This window comes from Panulirus ornatus, chromosome 35 (genome assembly GCF_036320965.1).
Source record: "Panulirus ornatus isolate Po-2019 chromosome 35, ASM3632096v1, whole genome shotgun sequence".
NCBI classification, from domain to species: domain Eukaryota; kingdom Metazoa; phylum Arthropoda; class Malacostraca; order Decapoda; family Palinuridae; genus Panulirus; species Panulirus ornatus.
Window position 1 is genome coordinate 21,978,458 of NC_092258.1, and position 25,766 is coordinate 22,004,223.

A 25,766-nucleotide genomic window follows, 5' to 3' on the forward strand; every position below is an offset into this window, starting at 1 on the left:
AAAAGAGGGCAATGAGAGTTGGGGTGAGAGAGTATCATTAAATTTTAGGGAGAATAAAAAGATGTTCTGGAAGGAGGTAAATAAAGTGCGTAAGACAAGGGAGCAAATGGGAACTTCAGTGAAGGGCGCTAATGGGGAGGTGATAACAAGTAGTGGTGATGTGAGAAGGAGATGGAGTGAGTATTTTGAAGGTTTGTTGAATGTGTTTGATGATAGAGTGGCAGATATAGGGTGTCTTGGTCGAGGTGGTGTTCAAAGTGAGAGGGTTGGCGAAAATGATTTGGTAAACAGAGAAGAGGTAGTAAAAGCTTTGCAGAAGATATATATATATATATATATATATATATATATATATATATATATATATATATATATATATATATATATATGTATATATATATGTATGTTTGTGCATGTGGATGTACATGATATGTTTTTTTTTTTTTCATACTATTCGCTATTTCCCGCGATAGCGAGGTAGCGTTAAGAACAGAGGACTGGGCCTTTGAGGGAATATCCTCACCTGGACCTCTTCTCTGTTCCTTCTTTTGGAAAATTTGTTTTTGTATAGGCACATAAGTATTATTTTTATTGTTATACTTTGTTGGTCTCCCGTGTTAGTGAGGTAGCGCAAGGAAACAGACAAGAGAATGGCCCAACCCTCCCACATCCACATGTATATACACATATGCCCACATATGCATGTATACATACCTATACATTTGAACGTATACATATACGTATACAGACATATACATATATACACATGTACATATTCAAACTTGCTCCCTCATCCATTGCCGTCACCACCCTGCCACACATGAAATGACACCCTTCTTCCCCCCGTGCCCACGTGAGGTAATGCTAGGAAAAGATAACAAAGGCCACATACATTTACACTCAGTTTCTAGCTTTTATGTGTAATGCACCGAAACCTTAGCTCCCTTTCCACATCCAGGTCCCACAAAACTTTCCATGGTTTACTCCAGACACTTCGCATATCCTGGTTCAATACATTTACAGCACATCAGCCCCGGTATACCACATCATTCCAGTTCACTCTATTCCTTGCATGCCTTTCACCCTCCTGCATGATCAGGCCCCGATCGCTTAAAATCTTTTTTGAATCCATCCTTCCACCTCCAATTTGGTCTCCCACTTCTCCTTGTTCCCCCCACGTATATCCTCTTTGTCAGTCTTTCCTCACTCATCCTTTCCATGTGACCAAACCATTTCAATGCACCCTCTTCTGCTCTCTCAAACACACTCTTTCTATTACCACACATCTCTCTTACCCTTTCATTACTTACACGATCAAACTGCCTCCCACCACATATTCTCCTTAAACATCTCATTTCCAACATATCTACCTTCCTCTGCACAAATTTATCTATAGCCCATGCCTCACAACCATATAACATTATTGGAACCACTATTCCTTCAAACATACCCATTTTTTCTCTCCAAGATAATGTTCTCATCTTCCACACATTCTTCATTGCTCCCAGAACTTTCACCCCCTCCCCACCCTGTAACTCACTTCCGCTTCCATGGTTCCATCCGCAGCTAAATCCAATCCCAGATATCTAAAGCACTTCATTTCCTAGGTGTTTATGTATATGTGTATATGATTTCGATGGGATATTCTTTGTCTATTTCCTGATGCTACCTTGCTGATGCGGGAAACAGCAATTAAGTATACTACTACTACTGATAATGATAATAATGGATTGAACCAGGGCATGTGAAGCATCTGGGGTAAACCATGAGAAGTTTTGTAGGGCCTGGATGGGGAAAGGGAGCTGTGGTTTCGGTGCATTATACATCACAGCTAGAGACTGAGTGTGAACGAATGTGGCCTTTGTTATCTTTTCCTAGCATTACCTCGCACACATGCGGGGGGAGGGGGGAGGGGGTTGTCATTTCATGTATGGAGGGGTGGCGACGGGAATGAATAAAGGTAGCAAGTATGAATTATGTACACGTGTATATATACATGTCTGCGTATGTATATATATGTTTATGTTGAAATGTATAGGTATGTATATGTGCGTGTGTGGACATATATGTATATTCATGTGTATATGGGTGGGTTGAGCCATTCTTTCCTTTGTTTCCTTGTGCCACCTCGCTAACACGGGAGACAGCGACAAAGTATGATAAATAAAATGAATTTGTTATTAATGATAATAATGATAATTATAATTAATGATGATTAGTTCTACCCTATCCTTGGGGATAAGGGAGAAAGAATACTTCCCACGCATTCCCCACTTGTCGTAGAAGGCGACTAAAGGGGACAGGAGCGGGTGGCTAGAAACCCTCCCCTCCTTATATTTTAACTTTCTAAAAGGGGAAACAGAAGAAGGAGTCACGCAGGGATTGCTCATCCTCAGAGACTCAGATTGGGATGTCTAGATATGTGTGGATGTAACCAAGATGAGAAAAAAGGAGATAGGTAGTATGTTTGAGGAAAGGAACCTGGATGTTTTGGCTCTGAGTGAAACGATGCTCAAGGGTAAAGGGGAAGAGTGGTTTGGGAATGTTTTGGGAGTAAAGTCAGGGGTTGGTGAGAAGACAAGAGCAGAGGAAGCAGTAGCACTACTCGTGAAACAGGAGTTGTGGGAGAATGTGACAGAGTGTAAAAAAGTAAAATCTTGATTGATATGGGTAAAACTGAAAGTAGATGGAGAGAGATGGATGATTATTGGTGCCTATGCACCTGGACATGAGAAGAAAGATCATGAGAGGCAAGTGTTTTGGGAGCAGCTGAATGAGTGTGTTAGTAGTTTTGATTTATGAGACCAGGTTATAGTTAAAGTGATGAAATGCAAAGGTGAGTAATATGTCAGTTGAGGGAATGACTAGTGTACATGGGGTGTTCAGTGTTGTAAATGGAAATGGTGGAGAGCTTGTGGATTTGTGTGCTGAGAAAGGACTGGTCATTGGGAATACCTAGTTTAAAAAGAGAGATATACTTAAGTATACATATGTAAGTAGGAGAGATGGCCAGAGAGCATTATTGGATTACTTGTTAATTGATAGGTGCATGAAAGAGAGACTTTTGGATGTTAGTGTGCTGAGAGGTGCAACTAGAGGGATGTCTGATCATTTGTATAGGTTTTCAGAAAAGAAGAGAGAATCTAGGGGTGAAGAGAGTGGTGAGAGTAAGTGAGCTTGGGAAGGAGACTTGTATGAAGAAGTACCAGGAGTGACTGAGTACAGAATGGAAAAATGTGAGAGCAAAGGACGTAAGGGGAGTAGGGGAGGAATGGGATGTATTCAGCGATGCAGTGATGGCTTGTGTAAAAGATGCTTGTGGCATGAGAAGCGTGGGAGGTGGGCAGATTTGAAAGGGTAGTGAGTGGTGGGATGAAGAAGTAAGATTATTAGTGAGAGAAGAGAGAGGCATTTGGATGATTTTTGCAGGGAAATAATGCAAATGACTGGGAGATGTATAAAAGAAGGAGGCTAAGGAGGTTAAGACGAAGGTGCAAGAGGTGAAAAAGAGGGCAAATGAGAGTTAGGTTGAGATAGCATCTTTAGATTTTAGGGAGAATAAAAAGATGTTTTGGAAGGTGGGAAATAAAGTGCATAAAACAAGAGAACAAATGGGAACATCAGTGAAGGGGGCTAATAGGGAGGTAATAACAAGTAGCGGTGATGTGTGAAGGAGATAGAGTGAGTATTTTGAAGGTTTGTTGAATGTGTTAGGTGATAGAGTGGCAGATATAGTATGTTTTGGTCGGGATGGTGTGTGTAGTGAGAGGGTCATGGAGAATGATTTGGTAAACAGAGAAGAAGTAGTGAAAGCTTTGTGGAAGATGAAAGCTGACAAAGCGGTGGGTTTGGATCATTTTACAGTGGAATTTATTAAAAAATGGGGTGACTGTTGTTGACTGGTTGGTGAGGATATTCAATGTATGTATGGCTCATGATGAAGTGCCTGAGGATTGGCAGAATGAATGCATAGTACCATTGTACAAAGGCAAAAGGATAAAAGTGAGTGCTCAAATTACAGAGGTATAAGTTTGTCGAGTATTACTGGGAAATTATATGGGAGGGTATTGATTGAGAGGGTGAAGGAATGTACAGAGCATCAGATTGGGAAGAGCAGTGTGGTTTCAGAAGTGGTAGAGGATATGTGGATCAGGTGTTTGCTTTGAAGAATGTATGTGAGAAATACTTAGAGAAACAGATGGATTTGTATGTAGCATTTATGGATCTGGAGAAGGCATATTATAGAGTTGATAGAGATGCTCTATGGAAGGTATTAAGAATGTATGGTGTGGGATGCAAGTTGTTAGAAGCAGTGAAAGTTTTTATTGAGGATGTAAGGCATGTGTACGAGTAGGAAGAGAGGAAAGTGATTGGTTCTCAGTGAATGTTGGTTTGTGGCAAGGGTGCATAACGTCCCCATGGTTGTTTGATTTGTTTATGGATGGGGTTGTTAGGGAGGTGAATGCAAGAGTTTTGGAGAGAAGGGCAAGTATGTAGTCTGTTATGGATGAGAGGGCTTGTGAAGTGAGCCTGTTGTTGTTTGCTGATGATATGGCACAGGTGGCTGATTCAGTTGAGAAACTGCAGAAACTGGTGACTGATTTTGGTAAAGTTTGTGAAAGAAGAAAGCTGAGAGTAAATGTGAATAAGAGCAAGGTTATTAGGTACAGTAGGGTTGCGTGACATGTCAGTTGGTAGGTAAGTTTGAATTGAGAAAAACTGGAAGAAGTGAAGTGTTTTAGATATTTGGGAGTGGATTTGGCAGCGGATGGAAATATGGAAGCAGAAGTGAGTCACGGAGTGGCGGAGGGGGCGAAAGTTCTGGTAGAGTTGAAAAATGTGTGGAGAACATTATCATGGAAAGCAAAAATGGGTATGTTTGAAGGAATAGTGGTTCCAACAATATTATATGTTTGCGAGACGTGGGCTATAGAGAGGGTTGTGCGGAGGAGGGTGGATGTGGTGTTGGAAATGAGATGTTTGAGGACAGTATGTGGTGTGAGGTGGTTTGTTCGAGTAAGTAATGAAAGGATAAGGGAGATGTGTGGTAATAAAAGGAGTGTGGTTGAGAGAGCAGAAGAGGGTGTGTTGAAATGGTTTGGTCACATGGAGAGAATGAGTGAGGAAAGATTAACAAAGAGGATATATGTGTCAAAGGTGGAGGGAATGAGGAGAAGTGGGAGACCGGAAGGAAGGAGTGAAAAAGATTTTGAGCGATCGGAGCCTGAACATGCAGGAGGCTGAAAGGCGTGCAAGGAAAATAGTGAATTGGAATGGTGTGGTGTACCGGGGTCAACGTGCTGTCAGTAGATTGACCAGGGCAAATGAAGCGTTTGGGGTAAACCATAGAAAGTTTTGTGGGGCCTGGATGTGGGAAGGAAGGTGTGTTTTTGGTGCATTATACATGACAGCTAGAGAATGAGTGTTGACAAATGTGGCCTTTGTTGTCTTTTCCTAGCGCTACCTCGTGTGCATGCGCTGGGAGGGGGTTGTCATTTCATGTGTGTTGGGGTGGTGACTGGAATGAATAAAGGCAGCAAGTATGAATTATGTACATGTGTATATATGTATATGTGCTTGTGTGGGCGTGTATGTATATACATGTGTATGTGGATGGGTTGGGCCATTCTGTCGTCTCTTTCCTTACACTGTCTCGCTAACACGGGAGACCAGCAAAGTATATTAAAATAAATGAATAATGATAATGATAATAATGATTATTATTTAATATTTAATATTCTTTCTCCCCTATCCCCAGGGATAGGGAAGAAAGAATAATTCAAACATAAAAGATGACTAAAGGGGACGGGAGGCAGGGGCTAGAAACCATCCCTTCCTTGTATTTTAGCTTTTTAAACAGAAGGAGTCATGTGGGGAGTGCTCATCCTCCTTGAAGATAGGATGTCTAAATGTATTTGCATTTAATCAAGATGTGAAAAAAGGTGAGATACGAAGGATGTTTTAGGAAAGGAACCTGGATATTTTGGCTCTGAGTGATATGAAGTTCAAGGGTAAAGGGGAGGAGTGGTTTGGTAAAGTCTTGGGAGTAAAGTCAGGGGTTGGTAAGAGGACAAGAGCTAAGGAAGGAGTAGCACTACTCCTGAAGCAGGAGTTGTGGGAGTATGTCATAGAGTGTAAGAAAGTAAACTCTAGATTGATATGGGTAAAACTGCAAGTGAATGGAGAGAGATGGTTGATTATTGGTGCCTATGCACCTGGTCATGAGAAGAAAGATCATAAGAGGCAAGTGTTTTGGGAGCAGCTGAGTGAGTGTGTTACCAGATTTGATGCACAAGACTGGGTTATAGTGATTGGAGATTTGAATGCAAAGTAGAGTAATGTGGCAGTTGAGGAAATAATTAGTGTACATGGGGTGTTCAGTGTTGTAAATGGAAACGGTGAAGAGCCTGTAGATTTGTGTGCTGAAAAAGGACTGGTGGTTGGGAAAAGCTGGTTTAAAAAGAAAGATATGCATAAGTATACATATGTAAGTAGGAGAGATAGCCAGAGGGCGTTATTGGATTACGTATTAATTGATAGGCGTGTGAAAGGGAGACTTTTGGATGTTAATGTGCTGAGAGGTGGAACTGGAGGGATGTGTGATCATTATCTTGTGGAGGCGAAAGTAAAGAGAGAATGTTGGGGTGAAGAGAGTGGGGAGAGTAAGTGAGTTTGGAAAAGAGACTTGTGTGAGGAAGTACCATGAGAGATTGAGTGCAGAGTGGAAAAAGGTGAGAGCAAATGACATGGAGGAAGTAGGGGAGGAATGGGATGTATTTAGGGAAGGAGTGATAGCTTGTGCAAAAGATGCCTGTGGCATGAGAAAGTTGAGAGGTGGGCAGATTAGAAAGGGTAGTGAGTGGTGGGATGAAGAAGTAAGATTGTTAGTGAACGAGAAGAGAGAAGCGTTGGACAATTTTTGGAGGGAAGTAGTGCAAATGAATGGGAGATGTATAAAAGAAAGAGGCAAGTGATCAAGAGAAAGGTGCAAGAGGTGAAAAAGAGAGCAAATGAGAGCTGGGGTGAGAGAGTATCATTAAATTTTAGGGAGACTAAAAAGATGTTTTGGAAGGAGGTAAATAATGTGCATAAGATGAGAGAACAAATGGGAATATCAGTGAAGAGGTCAAATGGGGAGGTAATAACAAGTATTGATGAAGAGAGAAGGAGATGGAGCGAGTATTTTGAAGGTTTGTTAAATGTGTTTGATGACAGAGTGGCAGATATAGGGTGTTTTGGTCGGGATGGTGTGCAAAGTGAGAGGGTCAGGGAGAATGGTTTGGTAAACAGAGAAGAGGTAGTGAAAACTTTGCGGAAGATGAAAGCCAGCAAGCTGGTGGGTTTGGATGGTATTGCAGTGGAAATTATTAAGATAGGGGGTGACTGTGTTGTTGACTGGTTGGTGAGGATATTCAGTGTATATATGGTTCATGGTGAAGTGTCTGAGGATTAGTGTACAAAGGCCAAGGGGACAAGGATGAGTGCTCAAAGTACAGAGGTATAAGTTTTTTGAGTATTCCTGGGAAATTATATGAGAGGATATTGACTGAGAGGGTAAAGACATGTACAGAGCATCAGAATAGGGAAGAGCAGTGTGGTTTCAGAAGTGGTAGAGGATGTGTGGATCAGGTGTTTGCTTTGAAGAATGTGCATGAAAAATATTTAGAAAAACAGATGGATTTGTATGTAGCATTTGTGGATCTGGAGCAGGTATATGATAGAGTTGATAGAGATGCTCTGTGGAAGGTATTAAGAGTATATAGTGTAGGAGGTAAGTTGCTAGAATCAGTGAAATGTTTTTATCAAGAATTTGAGGCATGTGTACGAGTAGGAAGAGAGGAGAGTTATTGTTTCCCAGTAAATGTCGGTTTGCAGAAGGATTGCGTGGTAAAAAAGTTATTGTTACCCAGTAAATTTCGGTTTGCAGTAGGATTGTGTGGTGTCTCCATGGTTGTTTTATTTGTTTATGGATGGGGTTGTTAGGGAGGTGAATGCAAGTGTTTTGGAGAATGGGACAAGTATGCAGTCTGTTGTGGATGAGACGGCTTGGGAAGTGAATCACTTTTTGTTTGCTGATGATAAAGCGCTTGTGGCTGATTCAGATGAGGAACTGCAGAGGTTGGTAAATGAGTTTGGTAATGTGTGTGAATGGAGAAAGTTGAGAGTAAATTTGTATAAGAGCAAGGTTATTAGGTTCAGTAGGGTTGAGGGGCTAGTTAATTGGGAGGTAAGTTTAAATGGAGAAAAACTTGAGGAAGTGAAGTGTTTTAGATATCTGGGAGTGAACTTAGCAGTGGTTGGAACCATATAAGCAGAAGTGATTCATAGGGTGGGGGAGGGGGCGAGGGTTCTGGGAGCATTAAAGAATGTGTGGAAGGAGAGAACGTTATCTTGGAGAGCAAAAATAGGAAAGGTTGACAAAAAGCATATATGTGTCAGATGTGGAAGGAAGAAGGAGAAGTGGGAGACCAAATTGGAGGTGGAAGGATGGAGTTAAAAAGGTTTTGAGCGATCGGGGCCTGAACATACAGGAGGGTGAAAGGCATGCAAGGAATAATGTGAACTGGAACTACATGGTATATCGGGGTCAACGTGCTGTCAATGGATTGAACCAGGGCATGTGAAGTGTCTGGGGTAAACCATGGAAAGGTCTGTAGGGCTTGGATGTGGAAAGGGAGCTGTGGATTCAGTGGATTACACATGACAGCTAGAGAATGACTGTGAACAAATGTGGCCTTTTTCTCTTTTCCTGGCACTACCTTGCTGGGGGTGGGGGATGCTGTGTCCTGTGTGGCAGGGTGGCGACGGGAGTGGATGAAGGTAGCAGGTATGAATATGTATATGTGCATATATATGTATATATCTCTGCATGTATATGTGTGTATACATTGAAATGTATATGTATGTATATGGTGGAGTAAGCATTGGTCTTAAGTGGAGTGTGCCATATTCTAGCCAGCAGGTCAGCCTCACAGTTACCACCTTTGTTTGCTGATCTGTGCTATATGTGCAATTTCGGTATACCTGCTAATGTGATTTTCGTACAACCCACTGTTTGTGTTTTTTATATATGGCACCTAAACATTCAGCAGCATCTCTTACCCCAGAACCAGCAGTTAAACAGTAGAGAACCTTTCTGACCTTAGTAATGAAGACAAAAATTGGACAGTGTGCTGATACTTATGAATGAATGTCATCACAGTAGAAAGTGTCCCAAAATCTTATTGAGGGTTTGTGGATGAAGTAAGCATGGGTCATGGGTGGAATGCACCGTGTCCCTGTCACCAGGTCTGTTGTGTGGATCTTTGCTGCTTGTGCAATTTGGGTATACTTCCTCATGTGATTTTTCTGCAATCTCATGTGTTTGTGTTAGTTAATATGGATCCAAACATCCAACAACATCTATTATCCCCAAACCATCAATCAAACAGAAAAGAACCTCTCTGAATGTAGAAACATGGCTAGAAATCTAACAATGCTGTGACGCTGGTGAGGGAGCATCAGCACTTGGGCATGCTTACAATCTGCAATATAAGAAGAATGCAGAGAAAATTTGAAGTGCTGTGGTTCACTCTATTCCACTGTCAACCAAAATAACCACAAGGTTAGAAATCGTCTAATTGAGAAGATGGAGAAAATGCCATCATCATATGTAGTGCATGAGATGAAGAAGAAAAGCAGCCTTAGTGACATTCAGCTCAGGTCTAAAGCTCTGAAGTTTTATAAGTGTTTATGTGAAGAAGACAAAGTAGCTGAGCCAGAGTCATTTCAAGCAAGAAAGGGATGGCTAGATAAGTGTATTCATCCTCAGAAGTTACAGAATGTGAAGGTAATAAGAGAATCCGCTAGTGCTTACTACGAAGCTGCTGCACACATCCCATTTTTCTCTGTGATTATTGGTTCTCTATGTGCAATTTCTCTTTGTGCTAGGTTTTCACAAAACATAACCTCCACATTCAGGGATGAGCAATTTCTGAATTATTTAATATATTTAAAGAATCTTGAATAACAGAAAATTTTATCATCGAAACAGGTGATCACCCATGCAGTTTGAATGAGAGAGGTTTCACTGTACAAAGATGTTCAGACATGATCAGTACTTATGAATGTTATTTATTTTTATGTATTTACTTTGCTTTGTCGCTGTCTCCCGCATTTGCGAGGTAGCGCAAGGAAACAGACGAAAGAAATGGCCCAACCCACCCCCATACACATGTATATGCATACACGTCCACACGCACAAATATACATACCTATACACCTCAAAGTACACATATATATACACACACAGACATATACATATATACACATGTACATAATTCATACTGTCTACCTTTATTTATTCCCATCGCCACCTCGCCACTCATGGAATAACATCCCCTCCCCCCTTATGTGTGTGAGGTAGCGCTAGAAGACAACAAAGGCCCCATTCGTTCACACTCAGTCTCTAGCTGTCATGTAATAATGCCCGAAACCACAGCTCCCTTTCCACATCCAGGCCCCACACAACTTTCCATGGTTTACCCCAGATGCTTCACATGCCCTGATTCAATCCATTGGCAGCACGTCGACCCCGGTATACCACATCGTTCCAATTCACTCTATTCCTTGCCCGCCTTTCACCCTCGTGCATGTTCAGGCCCCGATCATTCAAACTCTTTTTCACTCCATCTTTCCACCTCCAATTTGGTCTCCCACTTCTCCTCGTTCCCTCCACCTCCGACACATATATCCTCTTTGTCAATCTTTCCTCACTCATTCTCTCCATGTGACCAAACCATTTCAAAACACCCTCTTCTGCTCTCTCAACCACACTCTTTTTATTTCCACACATCTCTCTTAACCTTACATTACTTGCTTGATCAAACCACCTCACACCACACATTGCCCTCAAACATCTCATTTCCAGCACATCCACCCTCCTGCGCACAACTCTATCCATAGCCCACGCCTCGCAACCATACAACATTGTTGGAACCACTATTCCTTCAAACATACCCATTTTTGCTTTCTGAGATAATGATCTTGACTTCCAAACATTCTTCAAGGCTCCCAGGATTTTCGCCCCCTCCCCTACCCTATGATTCACTTTCGCTTCCATGGTTCCATCCACTGCCAGATCCACTCCCAGATATCTAAAACACTTTACTTCCTCCATTTTTATCCATTCAAACTTACCTTCCAGTTGACTTGTCCCTCACCCCTACTGTACCTAATAACCTTGCTCTTATTCACATTTACTTTTAACTTTCTTCATTCATACACTGTACCGAACTCAGTCACCAGCTTCTGCAGTTTCTCACATGGATCAGCCACCAGCGCTGTATCATCAGCAAACAACAACTGACTCACTTCCCAAGCTCTCTCATCCACAACAGACTGCATACTTGCCCCTCTTTCCAGAACTCTTGCATTCACCTCCCTAACAACCCCATCCATAAACAAATTAAACAACCATGGAGACATCACACACCCCTGCCGCAAACCTACATTCACTGAGAACCAATCACTTTCCTCTCTTCCTACACGTACACATGTTTTACATCCTTGATAAAAACTTTTCACTGCTTCTAACAACTTGCCTCCCACACCATATATTCTTAATACCTTCCACAGAGCATTTCTATCAACTCTATCATATGCCTTCTCCAGATCCATAAATGCTACATACAAATCCATTTGCTTTTCTAAGTATTTCTCACATACATTTTTCAAAGCAAACACCTGATCCACACATCCTCTACCACTTCTGAAACCACACTGCTCTTCCCCAATCTGATGCTCTATACATGCCTTCACCCTCTCAATCAATACCCTCCCATATAATTTACCAGGAATACTCAACAAACTTATACCTCTGTAATTTGAGCACTCACTCTTATCCCCTTTGCCTTTATACAATGGCACTATGCAAGCATTCCGCCAATCCTCAGGCACCTCACCATGAATCATACATACATTAAATAACCTTACCAACCAGTCAACAATACAGTCACCCCCTTTTTTAATAAATTCCACTGCAATACCATCCAAACCTGCTGCCTTGGTGGCTTTCATCTTCCGCAAAGCTTTTACTACCTGTTCTCTGTTTACCAAATCATTTTCCCTAACCCTCTCACTTTGCACACCACCTCGACCAAAACACCCTATATCTGCCACTCTATCATCAAACACATTCAACAAACCTTTAAAATACTCACTCCATCTCCTTCTTACATCACCACTACTTGTTATCACCTCCCATGAGCCCCCTTCACTGAAGTTCCCATTTGCTCCCTTGTCTTACGCACTTTATTTACCTCCTTCCAGAACATCTTTTTATTCTCCCTTAAATTTAATGATACTCTCTCACCCCAACTCTCATTTGCCCTCTTTTTCACCTCTTGCACCTTTCTCTTGACCTCCTGCCTCTTTCTTTTATACATCTCCCACTCATTTGCATTTTTTCCCTGCAAAAATCCTCCAAATGCCTCTCTCTTCTCTTTCACTAATAATCTTACTTCTTCATCCCACCACTCACTACCCTTTCTAATCAACCCATCTCCCACGCTTCTCATGCCACAAGCATCTTTTGTGCAAGCCATCACTGCTTCCCTAAATGCATCCCATTCCTCCCCCACTCCCCTTACCTCCTTTGTTCTCACTTTTTTCCATTCTGTACTCAGTCTCTCCTGGTACTTCCTCACACAAGTCTCCTTCCCAAGCTCACTTACTCTCACCACTCTCTTCACCCCAACATTTTCTCTTCTGAAAACCCATACAAATCTTCACCTTCGCCTCCACAAGATAATGATCAGACATCCCTCCAGTTGCACCTCTCAGCACATTAACATCCAAAAGTCTCTCTTTCGCATGCCTGTCAATTAACACGTAATCCAATAACGCTCTCTGGCCATCTCTCCTACTTACATACGTATACTTATGTATATCTCGCTTTTTAAACCAGGTATTCCCAATGACCAGTCCTTTTTCAGCACATAAATCTACAAGCTCTTCACCATTTCCATTTACAACACTGAACACCCCATGTATACCAATTATTCCCTCAACTGCCACATTACTCACCTTTGCATTCAAATCACCCATCACTATAACCCGGTCTTGTGCATCAAAACCACTAACACACTCATTCAGCTGCTCCCAAAACACTTGCCTCTCATGATCTTTCTTCTCATGCCCAGGTGCATATGCACCAATAATCACCCATCTCTCTCCATCAACTTTCAGTTTTACCCATATTAATCTAGAATTTACTTTTTTACATTCTATCATACACTCCCACAACTCCTGTTTCAGGAGTAGTGCTACTCCTTCCCTTGCTCTTGTCCTCTCAATAACCCCTGACTTTACTCCCAAGACATTCCCAAACCACTCTTCCCCTTTACCCTTGAGCTTCGTTTCAACCAGAGCCAAAACATCCAAGTTCCTTTCCTCAAACATACTACCTATCTCTCCTTTTTACCCATCTTGGTTACATCCACACACAATTAGACACCCCATTCTGAGCCTTCGAGGAGGATGAGCACTCCCCACGTGACTTCTTCTGTTTCCCATTTTAGAAAGTTAAAATACAAGAAGGGGAGGATTTCTGGCCCCCCGCTCCCGTCCCCTCTAGTTGCCTTGACATTGACAGACACACAGCATTAGGCACACACACCATGATCAGTACTTATGAATGTTAAATCTTGGCAGAGTTTTATTACCATTAGGCACACATACTATATTTTTTTGATGACTTAGCTCTGTTGGTGCATCTTTGAGGCTTAGATGTAAAAATGAGTTGTAATGAATTGGCAATTTTTTCTTTATACACCTCATTCCCAAATTGTTGCAAAAGATGGTTCAAATGAGACATTTAAGATTTTAACATGCACAGACATACTTTCATGGGCCCATCAATATTTATGGATATATTTCTTCATTTTGAGAACTCCCACACAAATCTAAGGCAACTTTCCAGGAAGGGCTGGGGAAGGGGGCTCATACGGGTGCTCAGTTGCTCAATAGAAATAACAGGAGAGGAAATGCATAGTTTTTGTTATTGTTGCCACTTATGTATCTCACAGTAGATGTTGTTGTTAGAGTTTATAATAAAGTTTGTTAATATATTATTTTGTTTATGAAGAAATAAAAGTAAAAATGACCATCATTCTATCAGTGTATAAAGCAGAAGTGATGTTAAGACATAAATGAAAGAAGCACTGCCCTATCTCTGATTGTAGCTCCTCCATGGGTGTTGCAAGCCTAAATCTATTTCCTAAATCTATTTCTGCGCTAGTTATAAGATGGGTGGTACAGTGAGCTACTAATGATCCTTTGCAAATTTAGGTTTTTTAATTTTCATTTGTATGGAATTTACTCGGGACCTATTTCTATGAAAGAATCCTGGTGTTACCTGGAACTTTTTAAATGCTCCTGCAGCCCAAGGCTGCACAACTACCATCAGCAGGGAGATGTACACTCCTTTGGAATGAGAACTTCTTTGACAAGACTGTACATCCTATGATAAGCCATATCCAAGGTGACTTCTCTAGCAATGTTACCTCAAAAATGGGGAGTCTAGTAACTCCCATTGACAGTATTTTTACTCTTGAGCACTCATAGATGAGAGGAACATCTAATGGTAATTGTTATATATTATAATTATTAGAGACAAGATGATGATTATTACCCAGTTGCCTGTGGCTATGTGACACCAGTTAAGTATATGTAACCTTGAGATGATGTGCTAGGAAGGATTTTTGTTGATTGAGAACCATGCCATGCTTCTCTGAATTTGGGAGATGTGATCCCAGCCATATGTTGATAACGTATATTTTGCTATTGATTGTTAATTATCAAGAAAAAGTCAGCTAACTTCTCAAACTCGTATATGGTGTGCCCTTAACATATTTAAAAGATAGGAAAACTCCAAAATGAATTGAGATGTAAAATCACGGTTTTTATTGAATATGTTCTAAAAAGTATTTTTTAAGAAGAAATGGTTGTGAAATGAACTTTAGTATCTTTTAATTCTTGTGTTCATCATAAATTTATGTTTTACAGAATAATTATCTTATTTTAAAAGGTTATATGAGCCTGCAACACTGCATCGTATCAGTCGACATTATGAGTCAGGTCTACCGTTAAGTGGCTCAAGCATCCAAGAGTTGATTTCCAGCCAAAACCACATGGCAGGTTATGATTTATGTGGTGAACTTTACCTTGCTCATCTTGATATGCAGCTTCATTTAAGGTCAGTACCATTTTCCTCTGCCAAGGATTTATAGAGGAATCTCTTGTTAATTAGTGTATTGAAGGGGGTCTAACAGACACCTTGTTTGAAGGATACCTCTGTTTAGATCTAGTTGATTTCCCTTGTGTGGAGCAGAATATTTTATATTTGCAAAGGGCAAATAGGGGTAACATTTTACTTAAGGTTTCTATAGGATTTTAGGTTTCTCCTCCATTTGGTTTGCTGTATAATGCTCATGGGACTATGTTTAGGTAATTGGCTTGAAGTATGAAGAATAATTTTTCTCATTGAGATGGAGCTTAATGAACATACATTTGTTTACTCATCCCTTTGTTCCATCTGTATCATCTTTTGAGTTCTGTCAGTATCAGGCCTGTGTGCAGACACTAGTGATTAGTGAGAGATGAGTTCTCACAGTATCAGGCCTGTGTCCAAACACTAGTGATTAGTGAGAGATGAGTGTTGGCAGCCAGGAGGCATCATTGCACCATGATGATGTAAGTGTGGGTAAGTTTCCTCTTTAGTTGTTGGATCACATTAAATAAGCACTAGCACTGGCAGATCCTAGTGGGTTAAATGGTTTTTTAACCCACCATAAGCAAATCTTCCTCTGCTGCTCATAGAACTGTACCCCTGGGATTATTATTGCTAATACTGCACATCTAACATGTTTTGTGTGGAGAAACAATGAATAACATTTAATCTGCTAAAGGAAACACTTTTTGCCATATTATTAGTGTTGGTAAAGCTCATAGGGCACATAAGGCATCCCCTCACTAGATATTACTATTGTAATTTATCTGGAGGTGAGGATAGGGATGTATTTAGAGAAGCAGTGATGGAATAAGCAAAAGATGCATATGACATGAGAAAGGTGGGAGGTCGGCAGATTAGAAAGGGTAGTGATTGGTGGATTAAGAAATAAAGTTGTTAGTGAAAGAGAAGAGAGGGGTGTTTGGATGACTGGGAGTGCAAATGACTGAGTGCAAGTGGCAGGAGGTCAAGAGGAAAATGGAGGGGTTGAAAAAAAGGGCTAAACTTTAGGGAGAGTAAAGCTGGTGACTGAGTTTGGTAAAGTGTGTGAAAGAAGAAAGCTGAAAGTAAATGTGAATAAGAGCAAGGTTATTAGGTACAGTAGGGTTGAGGGACAAGTCAATTGGGAGGGAAGTTTGAATGGAGGAAAACTGGAGGAAGTGAAGTGTTTTAGATATCTGGGAGTGGATTTGGCAGCGGATGGAACCATAGAAGTGGAGGTGAATCATAGGGTGGGGAAGGGGGTGAAAGTTCTGGGAGTGTGAAAAATGTGTGGAAGCCGAGAACGTTATCTTGGAAAGCAAAAATGTGAATGTTTGAAGGAATAGTGGTTCCAACAATGATATATGGTTGCGAGGCGTGGGCTATAGATAGAGTTTTGCGGAGGAGGGTGGATGTGCTGGAAATGAGGACAATATGTGGTGTGAGGTGGTTTGATCGAGTAAGTAATGAAAGGGTAAGAGAGATGTGTGGTAATAAAAAGAGTGTGGTTGAGAGAGCAGAAGAGGGTGTTTTGAAATGGTTTGGTCACATGGAGAGAATGAGTGAGGAAAGATTGACCAACAGGATATATGTGTCAGAGGTGGAGGAAACAAGAAGTGGGAGACCAAATTGGAGGTGGAAAGATGGAGTGAAAAAGATTTTGAGAGATCGGGGCCTGAACATGCAGGAGGGTGAAATGCATGCAAGGAATAGAGTGAATTGGAACGATGTGGTATACCGGGGTTGATGTGTTGTCAGTGGATTGAACTAGGGCATGTGAAGCGTCTGGGGTAAACCATTGAAAGTTTTGTGGGGCCTGGATGTGGAAAGGGAGCTGTGGTTTCGATGCATTATACATGACAGCTAGAGACTGAGTGTGAACGAATGTGGCCTTTGTTGCCTTTTCCTAGCACTACCTCGTGCATATGCTGGGGGAGGGGGTTGTTATTTCATGTGTGGCAGGGTGGCGACGGGAATGAATAAGGGCAGATAGTATGAATTATGTACATGTGTATATATGTATATGTCTGTGTGTGTATTTATATGTATATGTTGAGATGTATAGTTATGTATATGTGCATGTGTGGATGTGTATGTATATACATGTGTATGTAGGTGGGTTGGGCCATTCTTCCATCTGTTTCCTTGCGCTACCTCACTAATGCGGGAGACAGCGACAAAGTATAATAAGATAATATAATAAGATGTTTTGGAAGGAAGTGAATAATGTGCGTAAGACAAGAGAATAGATGGGAACATCGATGAAGGGGGCAAGAAGGGAAGTGATAACATGTAGTGATGAAGTGAGAAGGAGATGGAGTGAGTATTTTGAAGGTTTATTGAATGTGTTTGATGATGGAGTGGCAGATGTAGGGTGTTTTGGTTGGGATGGTGTGCATGTTGAGAGGGTCAGGGAGAATGGTTTGCTTAAGAGAGAAGAGGTGGTGAAAGACTTGCAGAACATAAAATCCAGCAAGGCAGCGGGTTTGGATGGTATTGCAGTTGAATTTATTAAGAAAGGAGGTGACTGTGTTTTTGATTGGTTGGTAAGGATATTCAATGTATGTATGGATCATGGTGAAGTACCTAAGGATTGGCAGAATGCATTTATAGTGTCATTGTACAAGGGCAAAGGGGATGAAGGTGAGTGTTCAAATTACAGAGGCATAAGTTTGTTGAGTATTACTGGAAAATTGTATGTGAGGGTATACACTGATTGAGAGAGTGAAGGCATGTACAGAGCAACAGGAGTAGTTTGGTTTTAAAGATGGTAGAGGATGTGTGGATCAGGTGTTTGCTTTAAAGAATGTGTGTGAGAAATACTTACGAAAGCAGATGGATTTGTATGCAGGATTTATGGATCTGGAGAAGGCAATATGATAGGGTTGATAGAGATGCTTTGTGGTAGGTCTTAAGGGTATATGGTGTGGGAATATACGGTGCTACTAGAAGCAGTGAAACTTTTTATCAAGGATGTAAGGCATGTGTATGAATAAGAAGAGAGGAAAGTGATTGGTTCCCTATGAAGGTCAGTCTGTGGCAGGGGTTTGTGATGTCCTCATGGTTGCTTGATTTGTTTATGGATGGGTAAGAGCTTTGGAGAGAGGGGTGAGTATGCAGTCTGTTGGGAATGAGGGGGTTTGGGAAGTGAGTCAGTTCTTCTTTGCCAGTGATAAGGCATTGGTGGCTGATTCAAGTGAGAAACTATAGAAGTTGGTGACTGAATTTGGAAAAGTTTATAAAAAGAGAGAGTTCAGAGCAAATGTGAATAAGAGTAAGGTTATTAAGTTCAACAGGGTTCAAGGACAAGTTAGTTGGGATGTAAGTGTGATAGGAAAATTGGAGGAAGTGAAGTGTTTTAGACATCTGGGAGTGGACTTAGCAGCTAATGTGTAACCATGGAAATGGAAGTGTCACAGGATGGGAGAAGGGGCAAAGGTCCTTGGAGCATTGAAGAATGTGTGGAGAGAGAGAACATGATCTGGAAGTGCAAAAATGGGTATGTTTAAAGGAATAGTGGTTCCAACAATATTATATGGCTGTGAGGCATGGGCTTTAGATAGGGTTGTACAGAGAAGAGGAGGTGCCTTGGAAATGAAATGTTTGAGGACAATATGTGGTTTGAGGTGGTTTGATTAAGTAAGTAATGAAAGGGTAAGAGAGATGTGTGGTAATAAAGAGTGTGGCTGAGAGAGCAGAAGAGGGTGTATTGAAATGGTTTGGACATGTGGAGAGGATGTGTGAGTAAATCATTGACAAAGAGGATATATATGTCAGACATGGAGGGAACAAGAAGCGGGAGACCAAATTGGAGATGGAAGGATGGAGTGAAAGAGATTTTAAGTAATCGGAGCCTGAACATTCAGGAGGGTGAGAGGCGTGCAAGGAATAGAGTGTATTGGAACAGTGTGGTATACCAGGCTTGACATGCTGTCACTGGACTGAACCAGGGCATGTGAAATGTCTGGGGTAAACCATGGAAAGGTATGTGTGGCCTGGATATGGATAGGGAGCTGTGGTTTCGGTGCATTACACATGACAGCTAGAGACTGAGTGAGAACAGATGTGGCCTTTTTTGTCTGTTTTCATGGCTCTACCATGCTGAAGCAGGGGATAGCAATGCTGTTTCCTATGGGTTGGTGTGTTGCCAGGAATGGATGAAAGCAAGCGGGTATGAATATGCACAAGTGTATATATTTATATGTCTGTGTATGTGTATGTGTACATATGATATGTGTATATATTGATATGTATATGTATGTATACATGCGTGTTTGGAGGTTTATGTATTCATATGTGTACATGAGTGGATGGGCTGTCCTTTGTCTGTTTCGTGGCACTACCTCGCTGACATGGGAGACGGCAATCAAGGAGGGAGTGCTCATCCTCCTCGAAGGCTCAGATTGCTGTGTCTGAATGTATGTGGATGTAACCAAGATGAGAAGAAAGGAAAGATAGGTAGTATGTTTGAGGCAAGAAGCCTGGATGTTCTGGCTCTGAGTGAAACAAAGCACAAGGGTAAACAGGAAGAGTGGTTTGGGAAAGTCTTGGGAGCAAAGTCAGGGGTTGGTGAAAGAACAAGAGCTAAGGAAGGAGTAGCACTACTCCTGAAGCAGGAATTGTAGTAGTATGTGATAGAGTGTAAGAAAGTAAATTCTAGATTGATTTGGGTAAAACTGAAAGTGTATGGTTAGAGATGGGTGATTATTGGTGCCTATGCACCTTGTCATGAGAAGAAAGATCATGAGAGCCAACAGGAAGGTTCAACGGTTGAAAAAGAGGGGAAATAACAGTTAGGGTAGGAAAGTTTCATTGAACTTTAGGAAGAATGAAAAGATGTTTTGGAAGGACTTACATAAAGTGCGTAAGACAAGAGAACAAATGGGAACATCACTGATGGGGGCAAGGAGGGATGCAATAACAGGTAGTGATGAAGTGAGTATTTGAAGACTTGCTTAATGTGTTTGATGGTAGAGTGGTAGATGTAGGGTGTTTTGATCATGATGGCATGCAAAGTGAAAGGGTCAGGGAGAATGGTTTGGTTAAAGAAGAAGAGGTGGTGAAAGCTTTGCATAGGATGAAATCCGGCAAGGCAGCTGTTTTGGATGATATTACAGTGGAATTTATTAAGAAAGGAGGTTCCTGTGTTATTGATTGATTGGTGAGGGCATTCAATGTATGTATGGATCATGATGAGGTGCCTAAGGATAAGCGGAAAGCATGCATACTGCCATTGTACAAGGATGCCAGTTTTCCAGCAATTGCCGGAATTCCGGCTTTTTGATCAATTGGAGTCAAATTTCTGGTTTCCCATTTTTCTCTCCATCTGTCTCTTGTCTTTCTAATGATGACAGCCGGAAAATGAACAAGTAGACTCTTGACGAATGTTTTCATATTATATCGATCATGGATTTTGTATATATACTGTATGTAATTAAAAATATGAATATCGCAAAACAGCTGGATCACTAACCTAGCGAGATTAAGCTTCTCTCCCGCTCTTGCTTTTTGCATGCTTTGCTAATGGTTTGGACGTGTGTGCGATGTGACAGCATATGCCCTAAGGCAGGCCCTGGACCCTGGCCGCATGGTACTTCGCGCTCGTGATGTGCGCTTCGCGCACATATTGCCCCTTTTTCCACCTACTAATATTTTTCTGGCCCTAGAGACATTTGCCACTGGCATCCCTGCATTGTACAAAGGCAAAGGGGATAAAGGTGAATGTTCAAACTACAGAGGCCTAAATTTGTTGAGTATTCCTAGGATATTGTATGAGAGGGTATTGAATGAGAGGGTGAAGGCATGTACAGAGCATCACATTGGGAAGAGTGGTAGAGGATGTGTTGATCAGGTGTTTGCTTTGAAGAATCTATGTGATAAATACTTAGAAAAGCAAATGGATCTGTATGTAGTATTTAGGGATCTGGAAAAGATATATGATAGGGTTGATAGAGATGCTTTGTGGAAGGTCTTAAGAGTATATGGTGTGGGAGGTAAGCTGCTAGAAGCTGTGAAAAGTTTTTGCCAAGGATGTAAGGCATGTGTACAAGTAGGAAGAGAGAAGAGTGATTGGTTTCCAGCGAAGGTTGATCTGCGATCTCCATGGTTGTTTAATTTGTTTATGGATGGGGTGGTTAGGGAGGTAAATGGAAGAGTTTTGGAGGGGCAAGTATTCAGTCAGTTGGGGACGAGAGGGCCTGGAAAGTGAGTCAGTTGTTACTCGCTGATGATACAGCATTGGTAGCTGATTTGAGTGTGAAACTGCAGAAATTGCCGACCCATTTTCTAAAAGTGTGTGAAAGAAAGTTCAGAGTAAATGTGAATGACAGCAAGGCTATTAGATTCAGTGGGGTTAAGGAACAAGTTAATTGGGATGTAATTTTGAATGGAGAAAAATTGGAGGAAGTGAACCATTTTAGATACCAGGAAGTGGACTTAGCAGCAAGTGGAACCATGGAAGTGGAAGTGAGTCACAGGGTGGGGGAGGGGGTTGAAGGTTCTTGGAGCAATAAAGAATTTGTGGGAGGAGAGATCGTTATCTCGAAGAGCAAAAATGAGTATGTTTGAAGGAATAGTAGTTCCAACAATGTTATATGGTTGCAAGGCATGGGCTATAGATAGGGTTGTGTGGAGGAGGGTACATGTGTTGGAAATGAAGTGTTTGAGGACTATATGTGTTGTGAAGTGGTGTGATCAGGTAAGTAATGAGAGGGTAAGAGAGATGTGTGGAAATAAAAAGAGTGTGGTTGAGAGAGCAGATGAAGGTTTGTTGAAATTGTTTGGACATATGGAGAGAATGAGTGAGGAAAGATTGTCAAAGAGGATACATGTGCCGGAGTGGAGGGAACAAGGAGAGGCAGGAGACCAAATTGGAGGTGGAAGGATGAGTGAAAAAGATTTTGTGTGATCGGGGCCTGAACATACAGAAGGGTGAGAGGCATGCAAGGAATAGAGTGAATTGGAATGATGTGCTATTCTGGGGTTATGAAAGAGTATGAGAGATAAGTGGTAATGAAAAGAGTGTGCTTGAGAGGAGAAAAGGGTGTATTGAAATGGTTTGGTCACATGGATAGAATGAGTGAAGAAAGATTGGCAAAGAGGATATATGTGTCAGAGGTGGAGGGAACGAGGATAAGTGGGAGACCAAATTGGATGTGGAAGGATGGAGTGAAAAGGATTTTGGGCGATCGGGGCCTGAACATACTGGAGGATAAAAGGCGTTCAAGGAATAGAGTGAACTGGAATGATGTGGTATACCGGGGTCGACGTGCTGTCAATGGATTGAACCAGGAAATGTGAAGCATCTGGGGTAAACCATGGAAAATTTTGTGGGGCCTGGATGTGGAAAGGGAGCTGTGGTTTAGGTGCATTACACATGACAGCTAGAGACTGTGAACAAATGTGACCTTTTTTGTCTTTTCCTAGCACTACCTCGCATGTGCGCAGGAAGAGGGGGTTTCCATTTTATTTCTGGTGGGGTGGCGATGGGAATGGATGAAGGCAGCAAGTATGAATATATTATATATCTATTTATTATACTTTGTCACTGTCTCCCACATTAGGGAGGTATCGCAAGGGAACAGATGAAAAAATGACCCAACTCACCAACATACACATGTATATACATACACGTCCACACATGCACATATGCATACCTATACATTTCAACGTATACATATATATACATACACAGACACATACATATATACACATGTATATAATTCATACTAGCTGCCTATATTCATTCCTGTTGCCACCCCACCACTCATGAAATGACACCCCCTCCCCCCGCACGCACATGAGGTAGCTCTAGGAAAAGACAGTAAAGGCCACATTCGTTCACACTCAGTCTCTAGCTCTCATGTATAATGCACAGAAACCACACTTCTCTTTCCACATCCAGACCCAACAAGACTTTCCATTGTTTTACCCCAGATACTTCTCATGCCCCGGTTCAATCCATTGACAGCACGTTGACTCTGGTATACCACATCATTCCAATTTACTCTATTCCTTGCATGCCTTTCACCCTATTCCTTGCACTCCTTTCACTTTCCTGAATGTTCAGGCCCAATTGGCTCAAAATCTTTTTCACTCCATCCTCCCACCTCCAATTTGGTCATCCACTTCTCATCGTTCCCTCCACCTCTGACACATATATCCTCATTGTCAATCTTTCCTCACTTATTCTCTCCATATGACCAAACCATTTCAATGCACCCTCTTCTGCTCTCTCAAAAAAATCAGTGATGGATTGCGCAAAAGATGCTTGTGGCATGAGAAGCGTGGGAGGTGGGTTGATTAGAAAGGGTAGTGAGTGGTGGGATGAAGAAGTAAGATTATTGGTGAAAGAGAAGAGAGAGGCATTTGGATGATTTTTGCAGGGAAAAAATGCAATTGAGTGGGAGATGTATAAAAGAAAGAGACAGGAGGTCAAGAGAAAGGTGAAAGAGGTGAAAAAGAGGGCAAGTGAGAGTTGGGATGAGAGAGTATCATTAAATTTTAGGGAGAATAAAAAGATGTTCTGGAAGGAGGTAAATAAAATGCGTAAGACAAGGGAGCAATTGGGAACTTCAGTGAAGGGCACAAATGGGGAGGTGATAACAAGTAGTGGTGATGTGAGAAGGAGATGGAGTGAGTATTTTGAAGGTTTGTTGAATGTGTTTGATGATAGAGTGGCAGATATAGGGTGTTTTGGTCGAGGTGGTGTGCAAAGTGAGAGGGTTAGGGAAAATGATTTGGTAAACAGAGAAGAGGTAGTAAAAGCTTTGCAGAAGATGAAAGCCGGCAAGGCAGCAGGTTTGGATGGTATTGCAGTGGAATTTATTAAAAACGGGGGTGACTGTATTGTTGACTGGTTGGTAAGGTTATTTAATGTATGTATGACTCATGGTGAGGTGCCTGAGGATTGGCGGAATGCGCTCATAGTGCCATTGTACAAAGGCAAAGGGGATAAGAGTGAGTGCTCAAATTACAGAGGTATAAGTTTGTTGAGTATTCCTGGTAAATTATATGGGAGGGTATTGATTGAGAGGGTGAAGGCATGTACAGAGCATCAGATTGGGGAAGAGCAGTGTGGTTTCAGAAGTGGTAGAGGATGTGTGGATCAGGTGTTTGCTTTGAAGAATGTATGTGAGAAAATACTTAGAAAAGCAAATGGATTTGTATGTAGCATTTATGGATCTGGAGAAGGCATATGACAGAGTTGATAGAGACGCTCTTTGGAAGATATTAAGAATATATGGTGTGCGAAGCAAGTTGTTAGAAGCAGTGAAAAGTTTTTATCAATGATGTAAGGCATGTGTACATGTAGGAAGAGAGGAAAGTGATTAGTTCTCAGTGAATGTAGGTTTGCGGCAGGGGTGTGTGATGTCTCCATGGTTGTTTGATTTGTTTATGGATAGGGTTGTTAGGGAGGTGAATGCAAGAGATTTGAAAAGAGGTGCAAGTATGCAGTCTGTTGTGGATGAGAGAGCTTGGGAAGTGAGTCAGTTGTTATTCGCTAATGATGCAGCGCTGGTGGCTGATTCATGTGAGAAACTGCAGAAGCTGGTGACTGTGTTTGGTAAAGTTTGTTAAAGAAGAAAGATATTATTTTTTTTTATTATACTTTGTCGCTGTCTCCCGCGTTTGCGAGGTAGCGCAAGGAAACAGACGAAAGAAATGGCCCAACCCCCCCCCATACACATGTATATACATATGTCCACACACGCAAATATACATACCTACACAGCTTTCCATGGTTTACCCCAGACGCTTCACATGCCTTGATTCAATCCACTGACAGCACGTCAACCCCGGTATACCACATCGCTCCAATTCACTCTATTCCTTGCCCTCCTTTCACCCTCCTGCATGTTCAGGCCTCGATCACACAAAATCTTTTTCACTCCATCTTTCCACCTCCAATTTGGTCTCCCTCTTCTCCTCGTTCCCTCCACCTCCGACACATATATCCTCTTGGTCAATCTTTCCTCACTCATCCTCTCCATGTGCCCAAACCACTTCAAAACACCCTCTTCTGCTCTCTCAACCACGCTCTTTTTATTTCCACACATCTCTCTTACCCTTACGTTGCTCACTCGATCAAACCACCTCACACCACACATTGTCCTCAAACATCTCATTTCCAGCACATCCATCATCCTGCGCACAACTCTATCCATAGCCCACGCCTCGCAACCATACAACATTGTTGGAACCACTATTCCTTCAAACATACCCATTTTTGCTTTCCGAGATAATGTTCTCGACTTCCACACATTCTTCAAGGCCCCCAGGATTTTCGCCCCCTCCCCCACCCTATGATCCACCTCCGCTTCCATGGTTCCATCCGCTGCCAGATCCACTCCCAGATATCTAAAACACTTCACTTCCTCCAGTTTTTCTCCATTCAAACTTACCTCCCAATTGACTTGACCCTCAACCCTACTGTACCTAATAACCTTGCTCTTATTCACATTTACTCTTAACTTTCTTCTTCCACACACTTTACCAAACTCAGTCACCAGCTTCT

At 41.7% G+C, this 25,766-nt stretch overlaps 1 protein-coding gene across 1 annotated transcript in view; it reads left to right on the top strand.

Annotated features, from left to right (window-relative positions):
• The window catches only part of LOC139760211 (uncharacterized), a 543,167-nt gene that overhangs the window by 441,265 nt on the left and 76,136 nt on the right, over positions 1–25,766 (top strand). The window contains exon 11 of the mRNA XM_071683146.1: positions 15,068–15,235. Coding sequence (XP_071539247.1) covers positions 15,068–15,235 — 168 coding nt within the window. The remainder of the gene's footprint in view (positions 1–15,067; positions 15,236–25,766) is intronic.